Source organism: Hyperolius riggenbachi, chromosome 9 (genome assembly GCF_040937935.1).
Source record: "Hyperolius riggenbachi isolate aHypRig1 chromosome 9, aHypRig1.pri, whole genome shotgun sequence".
Taxonomy (NCBI): domain Eukaryota; kingdom Metazoa; phylum Chordata; class Amphibia; order Anura; family Hyperoliidae; genus Hyperolius; species Hyperolius riggenbachi.
This window is the reverse complement of record NC_090654.1, coordinates 191,306,977-191,325,639: the sequence shown is the minus strand read 5'-3', so window position 1 is coordinate 191,325,639 and position 18,663 is coordinate 191,306,977. Positions and strand designations below refer to the sequence as shown.

General features: G+C 43.3%; 1 protein-coding gene across 1 annotated transcript in view; it reads left to right on the top strand.

Moving 5' to 3' along the window:
- Positions 1-10,490: 10,490 nt before the first annotated feature.
- LRIG1 (leucine rich repeats and immunoglobulin like domains 1) overlaps positions 10,491-18,663 on the top strand; it is a 151,691-nt gene continuing 143,518 nt past the window's right edge. Inside the window, exon 1 of the mRNA XM_068253823.1 lies at positions 10,491-11,016. Within this exon, the coding sequence (XP_068109924.1) occupies positions 10,826-11,016 (191 nt within the window). The 5' untranslated portion in view covers positions 10,491-10,825. The remainder of the gene's footprint in view (positions 11,017-18,663) is intronic.

The window sequence follows — 18,663 nt, the reverse complement described above, 5'->3', positions numbered from 1 at the left end:
ACGCCGGTTTATTCACATGGTACAGTGCTGCGATCTAGCGCATCGCTGTACTGGGGATAGCCCTGTCACTTGGCTGTCCCCTGGAGCGCCTCACTACGCGATCCCCTCTCATAGGCTGATGCCTGTGGAGAGGCAATCACCCTGATTGGACCTCGGGTGGATGGAAAAATAAAAAAAATAGACAGTTTTATTTAAAATAAAATGACAATTAAATTAATAAAAAAAAAAACAGCGAGTTAAAGCTGCAATGTGCTGAATTGAAAAAAATGGCCTGGTCAGTAAGGGGGTGTAAGCCTTTGGTCCTTAAGTGGTTTTAACCACCTTAGCAGTATGGACGAGCTCAGCTCATCCATTACCGCCACGGTGGATAGCTCAGCCTCTGGTGGGTCTTTTTTTACAAATTTTTTTTTAAAACACGCAGCTAGCACTTTGTTAATCACCAATCACCGCCAGGCTGCGCTATGGGTTGGATCGGGACTCCCCCTGACGTCGATGACGTCATTCCGATCGTCGCCATGGTGACGAGGGAAGCCCTAGCAGGAAATCCTGTTCAGAGCGGGATTTCCTGTTGGGTATGATCGCCGCCGGCGATCGGAGGGGTGGGCGGGATGGCGCAGGGAGGGGGTAATCATGTAGCTAACGCTAGGCTAGCTACATTGATAAAAAAAAGGTTAAAAAAAAACACACCCGCGGACGAGTGCCGCAACAACATAGAACGCTAGGGTGGTTAATAGACCCAAGCAGTTTTTTTCTGAATTTACAACCATTTTTTTTTTCATAATTGGGAAAAATTGGAGAAGTGTGTGTAATATATTGGACAGATGTTACAATCCATCAAGAATCAGATTGAAAAGAAATGTGAAAAATCGGCCATCTTTAGGTAGCAACCAAATTTTTTATTTTCCTCGATCATCGCTTGCTCGTGATTAAGTTGACGATTAAGTGGTTCAATTGCTGTATTCATTAAATTCCAGTTCAATGTTGTTAGGGTCGCTCTAAGGACTGGTTTCAACTTGGCCTGCAGCTGTCTCTGTGACCGACGTTGGTGCTTGGTCTGATGCGAGAAAAAATGCTGCATGCACTATTATTGTTCTTTTGCCACACACAAATTCGGAAACAGCCAATTGATATCAATAGGCTGTAATGCCCCGTCCAAATTGGCGCATGGAGAAATGCTGCAAATCACCCCTAGTGTAAATGAGCCCTTTTCCACTAGGTAATGCAATCATATGCTCAATTGCACTGTGTTGTGATTGCATTACATTCCATTTCCACTGCTGCGTTTCTGCCTCAATCCGTGGGGCAACCGCAGCGAGAATCCTGCATGCCGGTGATTCAAGAAAATACGAATTGAGCTACTAGAAAATCAGCATCCCAACTTACATGTTAATTGCGGTGCTGTTTCAATTGGGAAAACGTCCACCATCCGCTTTTTGAAGCAGATTGTAGCTGTTGGAAAAAAGACCATAGACCACTAGACTCAAATCGCTGCATTTCTCCGCATGAAAAATGGGACAGGGAAACGCAGCCTAGTGAATCAATAGACTACTGTCCAATACACATGTGGGGGGGGGAAAATCAGACGGCATGCATGCAACAAAAATAAGCAACATGCATGGCAAGACTTGAGGGATTTGGATTCCTTCCCACATCACTGCAAGTGCATGGCACAATGGAAATGGGCCCATAGGGAAGCAAAAGGGTCTTGTTTTTACATAGTCTGATGACTAATCTAAGGTTGATTGTATCATTTTACTTTAGTTATGCAAATTCTATACAACAGAAGTTTCAGCTGATAAATTGAATCAATCACTGTTTTAAAGCGCTGTCGAACCAGTGCATGGTTTCCTTACGATTAATGAAAAACATAGATTCTCAATATAGGCATTGATTAAAGCATTAATTTAAAAAAAAGGATTAGTGTCCTGGTCAAATACTGTATGGCCAGCTGTAACACCCACGAGCCATAAAAACACATACTCTATCTATTTATAATGAAGTGGCAATCTGACTGCAGATCACTACTGATTGTACACCTGCACTACCACACCACATGTATGAATGGACAATCAATTTAATTACACTGGCAATTACCTTTAATTGCCTACTGTGACTAAAGTTTAGATCAGAAATTCCCTTCACCGAATTGAAAGTGTGCCAGAAAACATAGACTTTAGTTGCAACCGATGATTACCACTTTTTAAAGTGGCAATCCACAACAAATGTATTTCAAACAAATGTTTAAAAAAAAAAAAAAAATCTTATTCTCCACCCTGCTTCATGGAAGCCAAGTGTCCTCCCTTATGACGTAAATGTGCGCAAAGTATCCTATATGACTTGCGTAAAAGATGGCCTATTTCACAAAACCTGCAGCAAACAGCACTGAAAGGGAGATTTGCATAACTCCACCCCTGAACAGTGACGCACTCCCTGTTGGACAGGTAGTATGTCACCGATCCTTGGCAGACATGCATGCTGCACCACCACCACACCAATCTAAATAGACTAATGCTGTGCCATAGACTCCAATAGAAAAGTGTGTAGAACGGCGGCGCTTTGCAACGCACTGCTGCATGTTCTTCAGAAGCACTTTTGTTGCATCGCATTACACTGCAGTCTCATGATAACTAATGGCAACTGTGACCGGGGAGCAGCGGAGCAGCAACGGAGAGTGAAAGGTGCATAAATGTGCACACTATTTTTATAGCACACACAATTGCTATGTAACATGTGTTTTCACACGTTATCCAGAAGTGGGAGTTCTTATAAGAATAACTTTATTTTCAAAAGCACTCCCAAGGCACGTCAAGTGATATCTACAGGTGCTTCACACGACACATAGTATTGGACCATTTTCCACAATGGACAAACAGATAGATCTTAGGTTACTTTTTGGATTCGTTCATACATATCCATTGTGTCTCTATCCGTTGTGGCAACAGAACACAAACTTACGTCTTGCACAAATTTTCCAGACACCACACGGAAATCAGATATGTCATAGATAGCAGTGCTATGTTGTGTCCGCATACAGTGCAGGTTCGCTCGTCCACGGCTGCGCTCATGGCAAGAAGATAAAGCAGCACCCGGAATGGTGTGCTGTCGGAGGATCCATAAAGCTTATGCACTATCCAAAGGCTTTCCACTACGAAGGTATCTAAATTTATTTCTAGCTTCGGGATTGCTTCAAGTCGAATAAAGAAAGCATATGACACATGTGAGTCCAGCACCACATAGACTAGGTGAGGAAACCCAAGAATCAGTAAAAGGCAATTACCAGCACTGTGCTTTTGCAGGTTTTCTTTGGTATTGTTAATAATTGTGTCACTTCTCCTGCATCTGTGTCATTTCCTATGCCTAATTCTAATGACCATCATTGCCGGGGTCCCACTGGCATCACTTTTCAGATATCAGAAAACGCTCATGATTTCCATAATTACGGATAATCCCAGAGCGATCATGAAGGAATATGATTTTCCCCGCATTCATTCAACCCAATCACTCATAAAATGCTGTGTGAAGTAGACCCACCCTCATAGGGTTCCCCTGTTGCAGCACTTTGCCGATTGCCAAGCCCTGCAAAAGTGCTGCTAGTGGGCAAGATGGCCATACACTGTACAATTTTTGCCCAATTAGACATTTGATCAGAAAAAATGTCTAATCGAATGTAAATGACTGAAAATGTTAATATACGTCGTTTCTCAACTGTATGAACATTTTGTTCAGTATCTTCCCAATAAAGTTGACTCCATCATACGCCATTCTGAGTCTTGAACACTAAGTGATCATTAACTTATCTTTTTTAAGTAGGAACTTTAACCCAGGTCTGAACTTTATCCCAATCAGTAGGTCTCAGAGGTGCCAAGCTGTTATTGGACCAAAAGCTGTGATACTCCGTTTGGTTGATTGCCTGATGAAGCGGGATTGTGCCCGTGAAACGCGTAGCAGTATTTTATAGGAGTATGTGAATAAATTGTTCTGCATCACAAGCAACAGCATCCTGTCTGTTTCTGAGTGGCAGGTCCACCGCCGCCACTTGAATATTTTAAATGTTTTAGCACATTTTACTCTGTTGGCGCCTCTGTACATCTTTATCCCAATCAGTAGTTGATGCCCCCTTTTGCCATGAGAAATCTTCACCTGTTCTTGAATACTCTTAAAGCGGACTCAAACCAAACATTTTTTTAATTCAAAATATTTAGTTGCACCACTCTGACACATACAAATATAAATAAACACTCCTTCAAGCCTTTGAGCATTTCAGTGCATGCTTTTCACCCTCCTCTTTGCATAACTAGGGTTATACAGGTGGCAGCCATTAGCAATTCCTCCTTTGCTTGACACCATCTACTCCACCAGTTTGCCGGATTATTTGCCGGCAATATGAAAGGAAGGGAGGGGTTTCTCCAATAAATGTAAAATATTTTATATTTGTCATCATGCAGCTGAAAAAAAGGCTGCTATTTATTATTATAATTTAGAAAATAGATTTTATTTCTGAAATCTTGTATTTTTAGTTTGGGTCCACTTTAACCACTCTGGGGGTCCATTGCAGATCTGCACTATTTTATGGGTTGAATGGGAATGTATTTTTGCCCCCCTTCCCCCTCCAAAAACAAACAAAAAAAATCACACCTGTGCGGTTTGTGTGTTATGTAAACGTGAAGTACAAACTGGACATGGTAAAAACAGATTGCGTCAATGGACCCATAGGAAAGCATGAGCCTGTTCTGCTGCTGTCTGCACTGGGAAATGGACTAGCAGCTAACCTATAGGGTACTGGGCCTCAATCCTTTACAAAAAACCTACCATTTTTTACAGAGGTATAGACCACACCAGATCACACAATATAATTTCTACAGAGCTAGTATGGTTTAGGTGATCAAGCAGCAAAGTCCATAGGGAACAGTTCTCTAATCACAGAACCATTTACAACTTGAAGATTTATAATTAACCGAATAGTGTGGGCGTAGTTATTATTACAAAGGGTCTGAAACCTAAAAATGGTAGGGGGTGCTGTCATTGAGGAACTGTTGAAACAGGATCCAATCATGTTACCAGAACCTCCCTATGAGGTTTCCTGCTGGGTCACCTAACCACAGTTCCCCAAGCTTGTCCTCAAGGCCCACCATCAGTACTTGTTTTGCAGAAAACCACAAACATTCACAGGTGGGGTAATTAGTGTCTCAGCAGAGCTGATTAACTACATGTGTGGATTTCCAAAAAAACATATAGGGCCAGTGCACACCAACAAGCGCTAGCGTAAAAGGAAAAACGCTTAGCGCTTTTTGAAGTGATTATTTTATGGTGAATCTAGGCATGTGCCTAGCAATTTTCTCAGCATGCCTAGCAATTTTTGGAGCGTTTTGGTGAAGCCTTTTTCATATTTTGTTACAGTAGAGCAGTAACTGAACAGATTCTGTAACAAAAACGCTTCAAAGATCGCTCTGAACCAGTGCTTTTCAGAGCGATTTTCCACTTTCCTATACTTAACATTGAGGCTGAATCGCCTCAGAAATCAGCAAAAATGCTGCAGGACCCGTGTTTGCATTTGGGAAAAAAGCACATCGCTCTGGTGTGCTCCATCCCATTCAAATACATTAGCCAAGCTCTTTTCAAAGCACTAGCGTTTTTAAAAAAAGCTCAGAAAAGCTCTTGGTGTGCATCAGCCCGCAATGTTGGAGGGCCTTAAGGACAGGGTTGGGGAACACTGAGGTCCTAAACAATACTAGCACCGCTTCTGCTGTGTCTGTAGTTTATCATGAAATGTTTGAAAAGTGTAATCCACATAACATGCTAATCTCTCCATAATAAATATCACAGAGGATTGCCAACCCAAGTCTTGTACACATTTTCAATTATGATTGGCCTGTCACTGACCAATTTTACCACCTCCATGTAGTATGAGTTTACCTATACTATCTGCTCATGGTATTCAATATCTGTTGACCCTCATACTACATGAAGGTGGCATAATTGGTCAGTCACGGACCAGTCAAAATTGAAGATGTGTACCAGGCTTTAGGCCAGATTGTTTGTGTTGGGTAACACATAATAATGTGTGTAGAATGCAATGGACACGACAGGTTATAACATATACACGCAGTGTGTTAGAATAACGCAATCTTTTATAATGCAGAGATCTGAACATACCCAAATAACTGTGTAGGCAGTGAGAGGACATGCAGAATATTCTGCAATGCAGTTGATATAGTGTAAATATACCCTTAGGGCTGGAACCCACTAGAGCGTTTTTTTGAGCATTTTGGCAGCGCTGCAATACGCTAGCGTTTTGCCAAAACGCTCAGCTGATGTTAATGGATGGGGCAACTTCCACAGGAGCGTTTGCGTTTCCCAGAAACGCAAACGCAGGACCTGCAGCATTTTGGGAGCGTTAGCGCTTCAATGTAAAGTATCGAAACGCTAGCAGAAACGCTCAGCAAAACCTAAACTGAGCGGTTTTGCTAGCGTTTTGCGGTTCAGCACACTGTAACAAAATTAAAAATAATTCACAGGACCAATCAGGATAAAAACGCCAAACGCTACACAACCACTGAGCAAAAAAATACACTGTTGCAAAACGCGACCGAAAACGCGCATGAATCCGCTTGCAAACCGCTCAAAACGCTAGCGGTTGCGTTTTGCGTTTGCGGATTTCAGTGGGTTCCAGGCCTTAGGGCTCTTTCACACTAGGAGCTGACGCGTAACTTCTGACGGATCGCTCCTAGGATGCGGTTAGAAAGGTAACATGAATATCTATTTGACTTTCATGTTAAAGTGGACCCAAATTAAAAATACAAGATTTCAGAAATAAAATCTATTTTGTAAATTATAATAATAAATAGCAGCCTTTTTTCAGCTGCATGATGACAAATATAAAATATTTTACATTTATTGGAGGAACCCCTCCCTTCCTTTCAAATTGCCGGGATTTTTCCGGCAAACTGGTGGAGTAGATGGTGTCCGGCAATGGAGGAATTGTTAATGGCTGCCCCCAGTATAACCCTAGCTATGAAAAGAGAAGGGTGAAAAGCATGCACTGAAATGATCATAGGTTTGAAGGAGTGTTTATTTATCTTTGTATGTGTCAGAGTGGTGCAACTAAATATTTTTAATTAAAAAAATGTTTGGTTTGGGTCCGCTTTAAGTTTCACATTAGAGAAAGCGTTCCAGAGCATTACATTGTAACGCATCTGGAAGCTTCGTAACGTCCAGCGCCTGTGTTTTCCCACCGGGCGAATTAGAACTACCGCTGCTAATGAGCGGCGCACAGCAACTTCCCGACGTCACGCTGCATGTCATATGGCGTGCAAGAAATCAGTTTGTGCATGTAATGTGAAAGAGGCCTTAGGATTGCTAGAGGAGGTGGCGGATAACAGGCACAAAAAGTATGTGTATATAATGTTAAAGTAAAACCCTTTAGGCTGGTTTCACAGTGGGACGTTGCGTTTTAGGGGACGTTATGGTCGCATAACGTGCCCCTAACGCAACGCCTGGTGGTGTTGGAGCAGGACGCTACCAAGAGCCGCGTTACCAGCAGCTCTTGGTGCGTCTGCTCTGTCTGAGGCACTGCGGAGACCACGTGAGCGGAGCTCTCCGCATCACGTGGTCCCGCCAGCCAATCCGCAGCCGCTCCAGGATGTAAACACGGCAAGTGCAGTGAATAATAAGTAGCCATGTGCCTGGCTACGTAGCGGCCTCTCCCCGCCTCCTCTTCGCCCATAAATTGAAAAAGAAAAACCCTACTGAGCATGTGCAAACCGTCTAACGCGGCTTAACCGCGTGTAAAGTACTGCATGCAGTACGTTATGTAGACGTGCTGCGTTACATCGTAACGCAACTTAGGCACTGTGAACAGCCCATTGATTTTTCATTGCTGTGCGTTGAGGTGCGTTACAGGCTGCTCTAACGTGCGCCTGTAACGTCTCACTGTGAAACCAGCCTTAGTCTTTCAGGTCCCTCGGGTGTCCTCCGTGTCCCCTCTGCTGTGTTGTTGTCAGCCAATTTTATAGTCTGTGACCCAATCCAGTAGGGCCGGTTCTAGACTTTTTGCTGCCTGAGGCAAACTTGTGACGATGCACCCCCACTTCCCTATTTGGAATGACTGCACAGCACCCGACAATTTACTCTGCTTCATGTACAGGGTTTGGACAAAATAATGGAAACACCTAACATTTTGGCATCATAATCTTTGAACATGTTTTAAGCAATCAAAACTTGACATGTTTATTTTTTTGTTATTTGATGTTTAATTAAAATAATTGTTTTTTACAGATATTTAAACCAAAGTTGGCAATAATTTATAAAAATGGCAAATCTCTCTGACTTTCAAAGAGGCCAAATTGTTGGTGCTCGTATGGCAGGCGCTACTGTAACAGAAACTGCCCGAATGCTTGGCATTTCAAGAGGTACTGTCTCAAAAGTAATGACTGCCTTTGAAAGAGAAGGAAAAACGTCCTCAGCAAAGCACAGTTGTGGCCGAAAGTCGAAGTTCCTTGAGAGAGACCATCGGACTCTAAGGCTTCTTGCACACCAAGACGTTGTGTTAGGTGCCACGTTAAGGTCGCATAACGTGCACCTAACACAATGTATGGTGCTGCAAAAGCCGACGGTAGAGTGAGCCGCGTTCGGCGGCTCGATTCCTATAATGTCTCCCAGAGTGGCGCTGATTGGCCAGCGGGACCACGTGATGCGGAGCGAGACACTCCGCATCACGTGGTCCCGCCGGCCAATCAGCTGCCGCCAGTGCAGTGAATATTAAGTAGCCATGTGCGCGGCTACTGTAGCTGGCTCTCCCCGCCTCCTCTCCGCCCCCCACTGCGCATGTGCAAACAGTCTAACGCGGCTATAGCCGCTCCAACGCCGTAGCATGCTGCACTTTGCACCGAACGTGCAGCATTACATGTAACGCAACGTGGGCTGTGTGAACAGCCCACTTGTGTTACATTGCTGTGCGTTGGGGGAGCGTTACAGGCGCACTAACGTGCGCCTGTAACGTCTTGGTGTGTAAGCAGCCTAAATCGAATTGTTAGAAACGCTCGCAAGACCATGGCTCCTAAAATCACAGCAGAGCTGAATGAATACCTACAGAACCCAGTTTACACAAAACTGTTCGTCGGGAGCTGCACAAATCTGGATTCCACGGAAGAACTGCAATTAGAAAACCTCTGCTCTCAAAGGGCTAGTGCACACCAGAGCGGTTCTGCAGCGTTTTTTAAAATGCTTGCAGGGGGAAAACCGCTTGGCTAATGAAAGTGAATGGGACGGTGCACACCAGAGCGGCTCGTTTTTTCCACAAACACAAACTCCTGGGCTGCAGCATTTTTTGGGATTTCTGAGGCTTTTCTGCCTTCAATCTTAAGTATAGGAAAAAACGCAAAACGCTCTGAAAAACGCCAGATCAGAGCGGTTTTCCAGGCGTTTTTGTTACAGTAGCTATTCAGTAACAGCTTTACTGTAACAATGGGCTTGATTCACAAAGCGGTGCTAACTGTTAGCACGCCTGTGAAAACCCCCTTAGCACGTCTAAACAAGCTTTTCGCGCATAAAACTTTACGCGCGCAAAACTTTACGCGCGTACTGCACAGAGCGCAGGGCGCTCCGCTTGAAGTGCCCATTAAAGCCTATGGGACTTAGCGCGCGTAAAACTTTGCGCGCGCAAAGTTAGCGCGCGATCTGATTGAGAAATCCGGTGCTAACCTACTTAGCACCCTGCTTAGCGCGTCTAAAGACTTTAGACGTGCTAAGTAGGTTAGCACCGCTTTGTGAATCAAGCCCAATATATGAAATCTGCTACACAAAAATGCTCCAAAAAACGCTAGGCTTGTTTAGAAAACCTAGGGCCCGTTCACATCTAAAATCGCAAAACACGTGGTTTTGCGGGAGTGATTTTCCCGAGATTAACGCGAAAAAATCACTGGACACTGCGGCGGTTTTGGAGCGATCGCGATTAGCGGTGCTATGCATGCTAATCGCAATCGCCGGCAAACCAATGCATTTTGTTGCTAACCGCAAACGCGGCAGTGACAACACTGCCATGTGTTACATGCTGTAGGGGTTTTAAAAAACCGCTAGTGGTTTGTCTTGAACGGGAATTGCGTGATTCCCGCTCAAGTGAGAATGGGCCCTAAACATGCCTAGAATCGCTCTGAAAATCTGCTTCAAAAACCTCTAGCGTTTTGCGAATCTGGTGTGCACTGGGCCTAATAGAGAGACGTCGTGACACTGACATCATGACAGAACAGAAGGAGCCACACATCAGTTGTCCACCAAACAAGCCCATCTTGGTTAGCGTCTATCAGTTTGTATCAGTGTCAGATTGCTGCCTGCTCACAGCTCCCGCCAGCCATGCGTCCTACTGAGCTGAAATAAGAAAAAAAAGTTGTGAACTTCCAAGTTGTAGTGATGGGGTGGGAAAGGGGACTGGCCTAGCCAATCAGCGGCTGCGACACAGCCTCCAATGAGTGTGTGATCCAGACAGCCAACAGGGAAGGGAGTGTGAGCGGCAGAGAGTAGCGGCTGGCCAGGCAGTGCAGGCTGGAGAGCGAAGCTTTGCCAGGCTGGGATCATCTGAACGGGACTCTGATCCGTGTCTGTCCGCTTTCCTGCAGCCAGCTGAGCTCTAAACTCCAGGATCAGGGCGTGCAGGACACATCTCCGCTACTGGGACTGGAACTCATCTACGACAGGCTGTATAGGGACCCCTGCAACTAACGATCGCCCCCCGGGACCTGGCCATGGAAATATCACAGTGAAAAAAAGACCCTCAGCAATAGCAATCACTTCTCTCCCTGGCAGCGCTGACCTCTCGGATCCGGATTATAACATGCAGCCCCGAGCAGGAAGGAGTGTGTGGCTGCTGCCCTTCTGCTTCCTCTCTTTCGTTACGGTGGGATTATGCCAGGATGCCAGGAGCCCCTGCCCCAGCCTCTGCACCTGCACTGGGGACATGGTGGACTGCAGCAATCTGGAGATCACAGAAGTGCCCATGGACATCCCAAACCGGACTACCCACCTGTAAGTGCTTGTGTGGCATAAGACAATGCACCAAAGGGCTCAATTCCCAGGGCAATAAAGTTTTGCAGAGTTCAATTTGGGTACACACTATTGACAGTTACTAAACACAAAAGAGGGATATACACGTATTTAGATAGAAATATGTATTTTACAGGCATTTATTGTTTAGGTGCGTTGCTCTATAGGCCTATTTGATTGCAAGCTCTTGTGGATTTTCAGCCTGTTTCTTTTATTTTATATAGTGCCATAAGCCTCTGTTGCAGTGTGTTTCAAAGGTATATAATAGTACATAAAATCTGCAACAAGTGCTTGCAATTCTAGTTAACAGAGAATAAAAGTGTAAGCTCTTGTGGGCCATAATTATTTATATAAATAGTAGAGACTTTTCCCTCTTCAGGGAAGACAAATAATGTTATGGATGCTGAGCCTGCCATGCAATGAAGTTAAAGCAATTTTCATGCTCTTTTTCTAAAAAAACCTTTGTAGTGTGAGGAACAGTCCAAATGTTAAAGTAATTGAACAAGTCGATAAAGTGGGCCTCGATACTGGGTAGATGTTGAGTTTGTGACATTTGCCAAGAATCGTTATCAGATTGCCGCATGTGTGGTTTATCGGAAACCAAGGGCTTCCTCAACTGTTCTGGACTCTGCAGATGACAGAACCCTGGGAAATGGACTAATGTAATGAGTTCTGAAAGCTTGGTGCCTCTATTATCTCTGGTTATCAGACAAAAAGTGTTATTGATTATTATATAGCGCAATCATCTTCTGTACAATATGATAACAAGACGTTCATGCATATGGCAAACAAAGTACAACATAAGCATGACAATTAATGCAAAGTGTAGTATAACACTAAAACGGCAGTTGCAAAAAAACAATAGGGGAGGGAGCCTTGCCCGTACAAACGTAGAACCTATGGTTTTATCATTGTAAATCATAAAAAGAGCATAGATGGAGTGGTATAGAAAAAAAAAGACTTTAGCCATAGTAAGCACGGTGGCGTAGTGGTTAGCTCTCTCGCCTTGCAGCGCTGGGTCCCTGGTTCGAATCCCAGCCAGGGCACTATCTGCAAAGAGTTTGTATGTTCTCTCCGTGTCTGCGTGGGTTTCCTCCGGGCACTCCGGTTTCCTCCCACATTCCAAAAACATACGGATAAGTTAATTGGCTCCCCCTAAAAAAATTGGCCCTAGACTACAGTACTTACACTACATAATATAGACATATGGCAATGGTAGGGATTAGATTGTGAGCTCCTTTGAGGGACAGTTAGTGACAAGATAGATATATATATATATACACTGTACAGCGCTGCGTAATATGTCGGCGCTATATAAATACTAAATTATAATAATAATAATAATAAGTCCTGTACAGATTCCAATTGTATTGTCAGATGTTTTTCTTTTTTTGCCCCAGGACTTTTGATCTCGATACTGAGGTTGCCAGTCTTAATATTTCTACCCCAGTCTAGGGACAGTTTTCAATTGGGAAAGCAATTAACCTACCAGTGTATGTCTTGGGCTGTGGGAAGAAACTGCAGCGCTGAGAAGTGTACACAAACACAGGGAGAACATACAAGCTCCATGCAGATAGTGGCCTTTGGTGGGATTTGAACCTGGGACTCTAGCCCTGCAAGGCAAGAGTATCATAAGCATGTTGGCCATGCTTATGTTTTCCATAGACAGTTTTCAGGTACTGTGCAATATGTAAGTCCACACAATGTTATCTAGGCATTACATATTGTTAACAAGCTCTACTTATTCCCAGAACTGCAGGTTTTGGGTGCTTGTACATGGGCTCTTTATGGACTACTAAGGGTCCTTTCGCACTGTGCACATTGTGATACCACCTTCACAGTGCCGAGAAGTCGCACTGTGTGTTAGACGTACAATGTTACTATGCAGTGAGGCATACAGTGCAATGAAAGTATGCTTCACTGTAAATGGGTAAGTTGCCGGTAAACACACAGCATGCCGTGCGTTTCTAAGTTGGAACCCACCGCGCTCAACAAGAAAGCACCATAGGTATATCATTGCTGGGCGTTGCAATAAGATGGTCCGTTGCGTTGGAACGTAACGGACACAGTGTGAAAGGATCCTTGTGGCCTTCATTGGGCTTGTTGATTAGAGCTCTTAGGATATTGCAGCATTGTCATGTTGGTTTATCAAAATTTACACTATTAGCAGGTTCCTTCCAGTATAAACAATACTAAGTAGTAGTACTCCTGTTCTGTGTGGCACAGAGCTCAGAATAAACCCTAATGCTGTTGTCATTTGTCAGTTGGATATTACTTTGAGAGCACTTTCTCTGTATTCTATTATTCTGTGTGTGTTTTCTGTTGGAGAAAGAAATACCCATGTGAAATTGTTTTAGCTTTAATGGCTTGTTGTGATTTATTCCCGCAGTGGGGCTGAGGGAATTGCATACTGTACGAGCTGTGTTGTAATATTAGCATTATTATTATTGCTGCACCAGGTGTGCAGGTTCGGGAATCCTGCCAAGCAGTCCTCTGTGTAGTTTTAAAAGTATCACTATAACCTAATCCATATTTTGAGGTTTCATTTTTTTTTTTACCTTCCGACTCCCAGGAAAACCCAGGATGCAAATTGGAGAGAGTGTTATTGCTTGTGGGATTTTATTGCAGTGAAAGTTATTAGGGTATTTTAAAGTTTGTTGGCTTCTGTGTATGCACGCCTGTAGCTACTCTGAGACCCTCATGTTGGTCAATAGTTATGTGTACAAATGGTCTGTTGCTTTCTTTTGGCAAATGCTGACCACGCATGCGTCAGTCTGATGGGGTAATCGTAATAACATGTATGTAGTGTAAAGGGCTTCCTAAAAAGTAAATGAAATGCATAGATAATTTTATTGAACTACAAACTGTTAGTAGTTTGTGAAGCTTGTCTGTTGCTGATAGACAGCCAAAGTATTCACATGTGCAGATTCCCATCTTTCATGGTGATTGTCCCGAATTCTACTTTTATAGCTGCAGTAGGCTTTTTGCTGTCAGATTGCCAGGTGTAATGTCACCAGCAATGCAGTGGCTGCATTTAATGCATAGGTCTGATTTTTAGATTTGGAAATTGGGATGTTAATATTGTGAATTGGGGGTGGGAAACAAAGTTTGTACAGGTTTTTGAAGTATCCATTGTGCCCAATCATTTCTAGCTTACAGAAACTGTGTTTAGACTTAAAGTGAACCCGAGGTGAGAGTGATATGGAGGCTTTCGTATTTATTTCCTTTTAAATAATACTAGTTGCCAGGCTGGCCAGCCTCCATATCACTCTCACCTTGGGTTCACTTTAATAGTTGGCCACAATCTGACCATTATCTGCAGTGTGCAGTGCAATCTTTGCATAGGTATTAATAATATGCACTTTTTAATTCAGTCAATTAGTGTAACCAATCATTCTTCCTATCTATGACTCTGTTTTGTCTATGAGAGGAAAAAAAAATTGGCAAGAAGAGTTGACTGCTTTTTTTTTTTTTTTTTAAAGTTTACCTTCGAGGTAGAATCCATCTTGTTGACAAATTTATCTGACCGCTTTCAAGCCATCTGTCTTTTATGAGCTGTTTGGCGTTCGGCAGTAATGTCATAAAAATATGTGCTAATTTAATTAGTTTATGTTCACGTAAAATGCTGCATAATTTATTACTGATATACGGTAAATGGAGAAGCCTGTCGTGTCAGTTTCAGTTTGAATTGGATTCTCCGTCAGAAGTTTCTCTAGTTTAAAAAGACTTTTCCTCATTCTTAAAGCCCCTATTCAGGTTTGTATTTTTTTTCTTTTACAAATATCTCTCCATAACCCTCCCAGAATTCATGAAACACAATAACACTTGTAATATAGATCCAAACCCTCCTACTTTCCAAAAAACGTAGGTGGCTTTGTGTCTGCTGCTATGAATCTTTGCTCATAAACTACTCCGACCCACAGGCCTCCCTTATCCATTTAGCGCTATAGAGGGGGTTATGAGTCAGTGTGGCCACACCTACTTTCCACAGCCTGCCAGTGGAGGTGTGGTGAGTGGAAGTTTGGCCACATCTCCCTCCCCAAAAGGCAGTGCAGCTCAGGCTTTAAAGCGGATCCGAGATGAAAAACGAACGTAACTATAGCAAGGACCTTGTCTATATATCTTATATATATCTTATATAACGTTTAGATGATTTACACAGTACATCTAGCTGCAAACAGCGTCAACAGTATATGATTATTTCTTCCTGTGATCAAATGAGAGCAGCCATATTCTGCTTGTTGTCATTACACAGGCAAGCTGCTCTGCATCTCCACCCCTCAGCCTGTGAAAATGTCACTCCCTCTCTCCGCCTCCTTGCCTCTGAAATCTCATTTATGCTTCAGCAAAAACCTCTTCCTCCCCAGGCTGAGCTCCCAAGAGCACTTGCAGCATGGGACTCAAAATGCTTAGGCGCTGGAGAAGCTGGGAGCATGGATACATTCATTTACGTGCAATTAAGTAATACAAATTTAAAAAAAAGCATGGGGGGAGGGGAAGAATGCCCAATAAAATATATGTAAGGAGCAGAAAAATTAAGGCAGCAAATGTTTGCCTTTTTTTTTTTTTTTTTTTTTTTTTTTTTTAATACAGCAATTGATATGTTTCATACATAATGGGGGAGGCAGGGAGCCTCTGAACTGGAATTTTAAAGCTAAAGGTACTCATAGACCAGGGGTGGGCAAACTTTTCTTGGATCGGGTCGCATTCCTCTAGAGTATCTGACTCCTCTCCTTAACGAAAATGAGTGCACAGGGAAAGATTGGGTGGTAACTCGCCAAATCGCACTTTCCAGCAGCAATCACCATGGCAATGGCAGCATCATGTGACTCGCTGGTATTTACTGACAGCAGTTCACGTGACGCCGTCGTTGGCATGGAGATCAGCGCTGGAGAGTACGATTGGGTAAATCACTTATCTTGTAAGTGCGTACAAGGCTTAAGGCCTCTTTCACACAGGAGGCTGAACTGTGCGCTTGTTGGGCAGTTTAGTCTCCTATCCTGAAGTAAGTAATCCCACACCTGTCAGTGTTTGACACTCAGTGGGGTTACCCATCGCAAAAACCCAAATCATGTCATGCCTGTGTACAACAGCGGCCTGGCTCAGATGTGGCTGGTGGTTGCGTTTCTACTGCCTGTGCCAAGTGCTTGCAAGCACCAGTTCGGTGCAGGGGACCATCTGATAGGTGGTGGATTCACCACATTGAGCCTCCTGTGCATAAGAGGCCTTATTGGGGCCATGTATGTTTTAATTGCAATTATAAGCATAAGAGAACACTTGTTCAAGAAGCTGTGCTTTAAAACTTGTATTATATTTTTATTGCTGTCTTGGTGCCTGTTTGGTAAGGTTCCTGTACCCTTGTGATTTGTGTTGGTTGCTTAGTGATACAGAATGGGGTACCACTAAAAGATGTTGGAGAAAACTGCACTGATGCCAGATCTTCAAGCTAAGTACCAAAGGCCGGATTGATCGAGGCATCTCCGCAGACAAACGAATGTTCCTCGATCCATCTGACCTTAATCTGCAGGTATCGTTTGCAAATGTGAAAATGAACTTTTGTGTAAACAATCGTTAATACAATCGTTATAATTACCGCAAAATTCTAAGGGAATCTGAACGGTCGTTCAGTGATCTGTCATTATGGTTGTTTAAAGTATTGGCACGGGGGGACTTTGTTGTTAAACATTGTTTTAACGAATTTTCATTAAACTGTGTTTCATGATATTGTTAAAAAAGATTGTTGTTCACGAAAAAATACGTCCGAAAAAATGTTGTTGGTATGGGCCCTTAGCCTGAGGCAATTACAAAAAAAATCATCTTGAGCTATGAAAATGTAGCGCCTGCCTGGCTACATTAACAGTCAGACTGATGGGTGAAGCTACAAAACATGCAGTACAAGTCCCTAGTAATAAAAAAATGAATAAAAAAAAATAAATACTGTAGTAATGAGATCACTGCCACTCCCCCCCCCCCCCCCCCCCAAAAAAAAAGCAAACAAACAAAAACAATAATAATGAAAAAGTTAAATACAAAAATACATCCCCTTGAAATAATCCCTAGTCATCACAGGAGATCCAGAGTCCTCCGTAATCTCCTTCCTTCCCATTCTACATTGGTCCAGCCAGCTCTGGCTTGAACACATGTTGAGCCATTGTGGTTTTGAAACCTGCTTTGATCCTGTCATGCGATAAAATCACAAATTAACAGGTGGAAACCATAAAGTACTGTGCCAAGAGGCTCCACTGGAAATATTGTACCATAAATCAGCTTCCATACCCCGCGAAGGTCATAACCTGTCACCGTCCTTGCACAAACCAATAGCTCACTTTGTTGGCTGCCTGTGTTGCTCGGCAGGTGCCCTCTGACCTTTTTGGAAAGTCCACAAGCTACAGTAGGACAGGAAGTCTCTGTACTGTAAGGTCCATCCTGGACTTGTTTTGGGTCCAGCAGTTGGAAAAGCGCCATTGAAGCTTTCCAAGTAATATTTTTAAACCAACAATTGTCTGACTCACAGGTCGTGTTTTCAGGTCTGCAGGGAGCTTATAAGTCATATATTTAAAGTCTGAAAGTTTGATCTGGAGAAATAACAAACAGCTGTTTGAAAACATTTGGGCTTCACTATAACAAAGGCAGCTGAAGTTAGCCATACGCGTACGAGAGAGAACGGCGCCGGAGATTTGGGCGCAGGACACAGCCAGTATATGGCTGATCCTGCTGCCGCACAAGTCCGGGCCGTGTTAATTACTATTCCCCCTCCAGGCCGACATGGATAGTGGGGGAATGAAATAATTCGGCTTTCAGCAATTGCTGGAAGCCGAATTATTGTTTTAAAAGCAACTTCAGGTCCGTCTTCTGACGGCACTGAAGTTACTCCCTGTGCCTGCGATAGCCGTAGTTCCTATTACGGCCTATGGTGGCGCCGGCTGCGCCCAAGTCTCCTGCGCTGCTGCGCCCAAGTGTCCAGCGCTGGATTTACCGTGTTCGAGCCATACACCATTACTATTATTATTATTTTTATTTAGTATTAATATAGCGCCGACAGCTTATGCAGCGCTGTACAGAGTATATTGTTTGTCATTTAACTGTCCCTCTGAGGGGCTCACAATGTAATCCCTACCATAGTCATATGTCTATGTATGTATCATACGCCATTAAAAACACTTCTCATAAGTTAGACATTAAAGTCAATAGAAACATTTAATCAGACTAAAATCTATTAAAAACTAGTTGGCTCATGATTCATTTGTGATTGTTCCATTGTACAAATATTAATCGGGAGTATCCCTTCTTTAATCCATCTTGTGTGGGGATGACTAGTGAGCGATCAGCATTCGCACAACTTTGTGCTGCATTGTCGGTGACATTCCAGTTGATTTTTGGATAATATTTTTGCTGAAATCTGCTCTAAATCAAGTGTTGGGTATTGATAAAACTATTGATGTCTCAAGGGAAATATCGGATAAGTGTTGCATGATGTACTCCTAGCCTTAGGCTTGGTTCACACGGAGGCTTGCACGTTGTTTACCCCTGGCTGTGGTGCTCGTCATTAAGCGCCGGTCCTTCCGTTTATGGTAGGTTGCATAAAAACACCGCATTTTTATCCCTATTTCTCGTCATTTGAGCCGACCC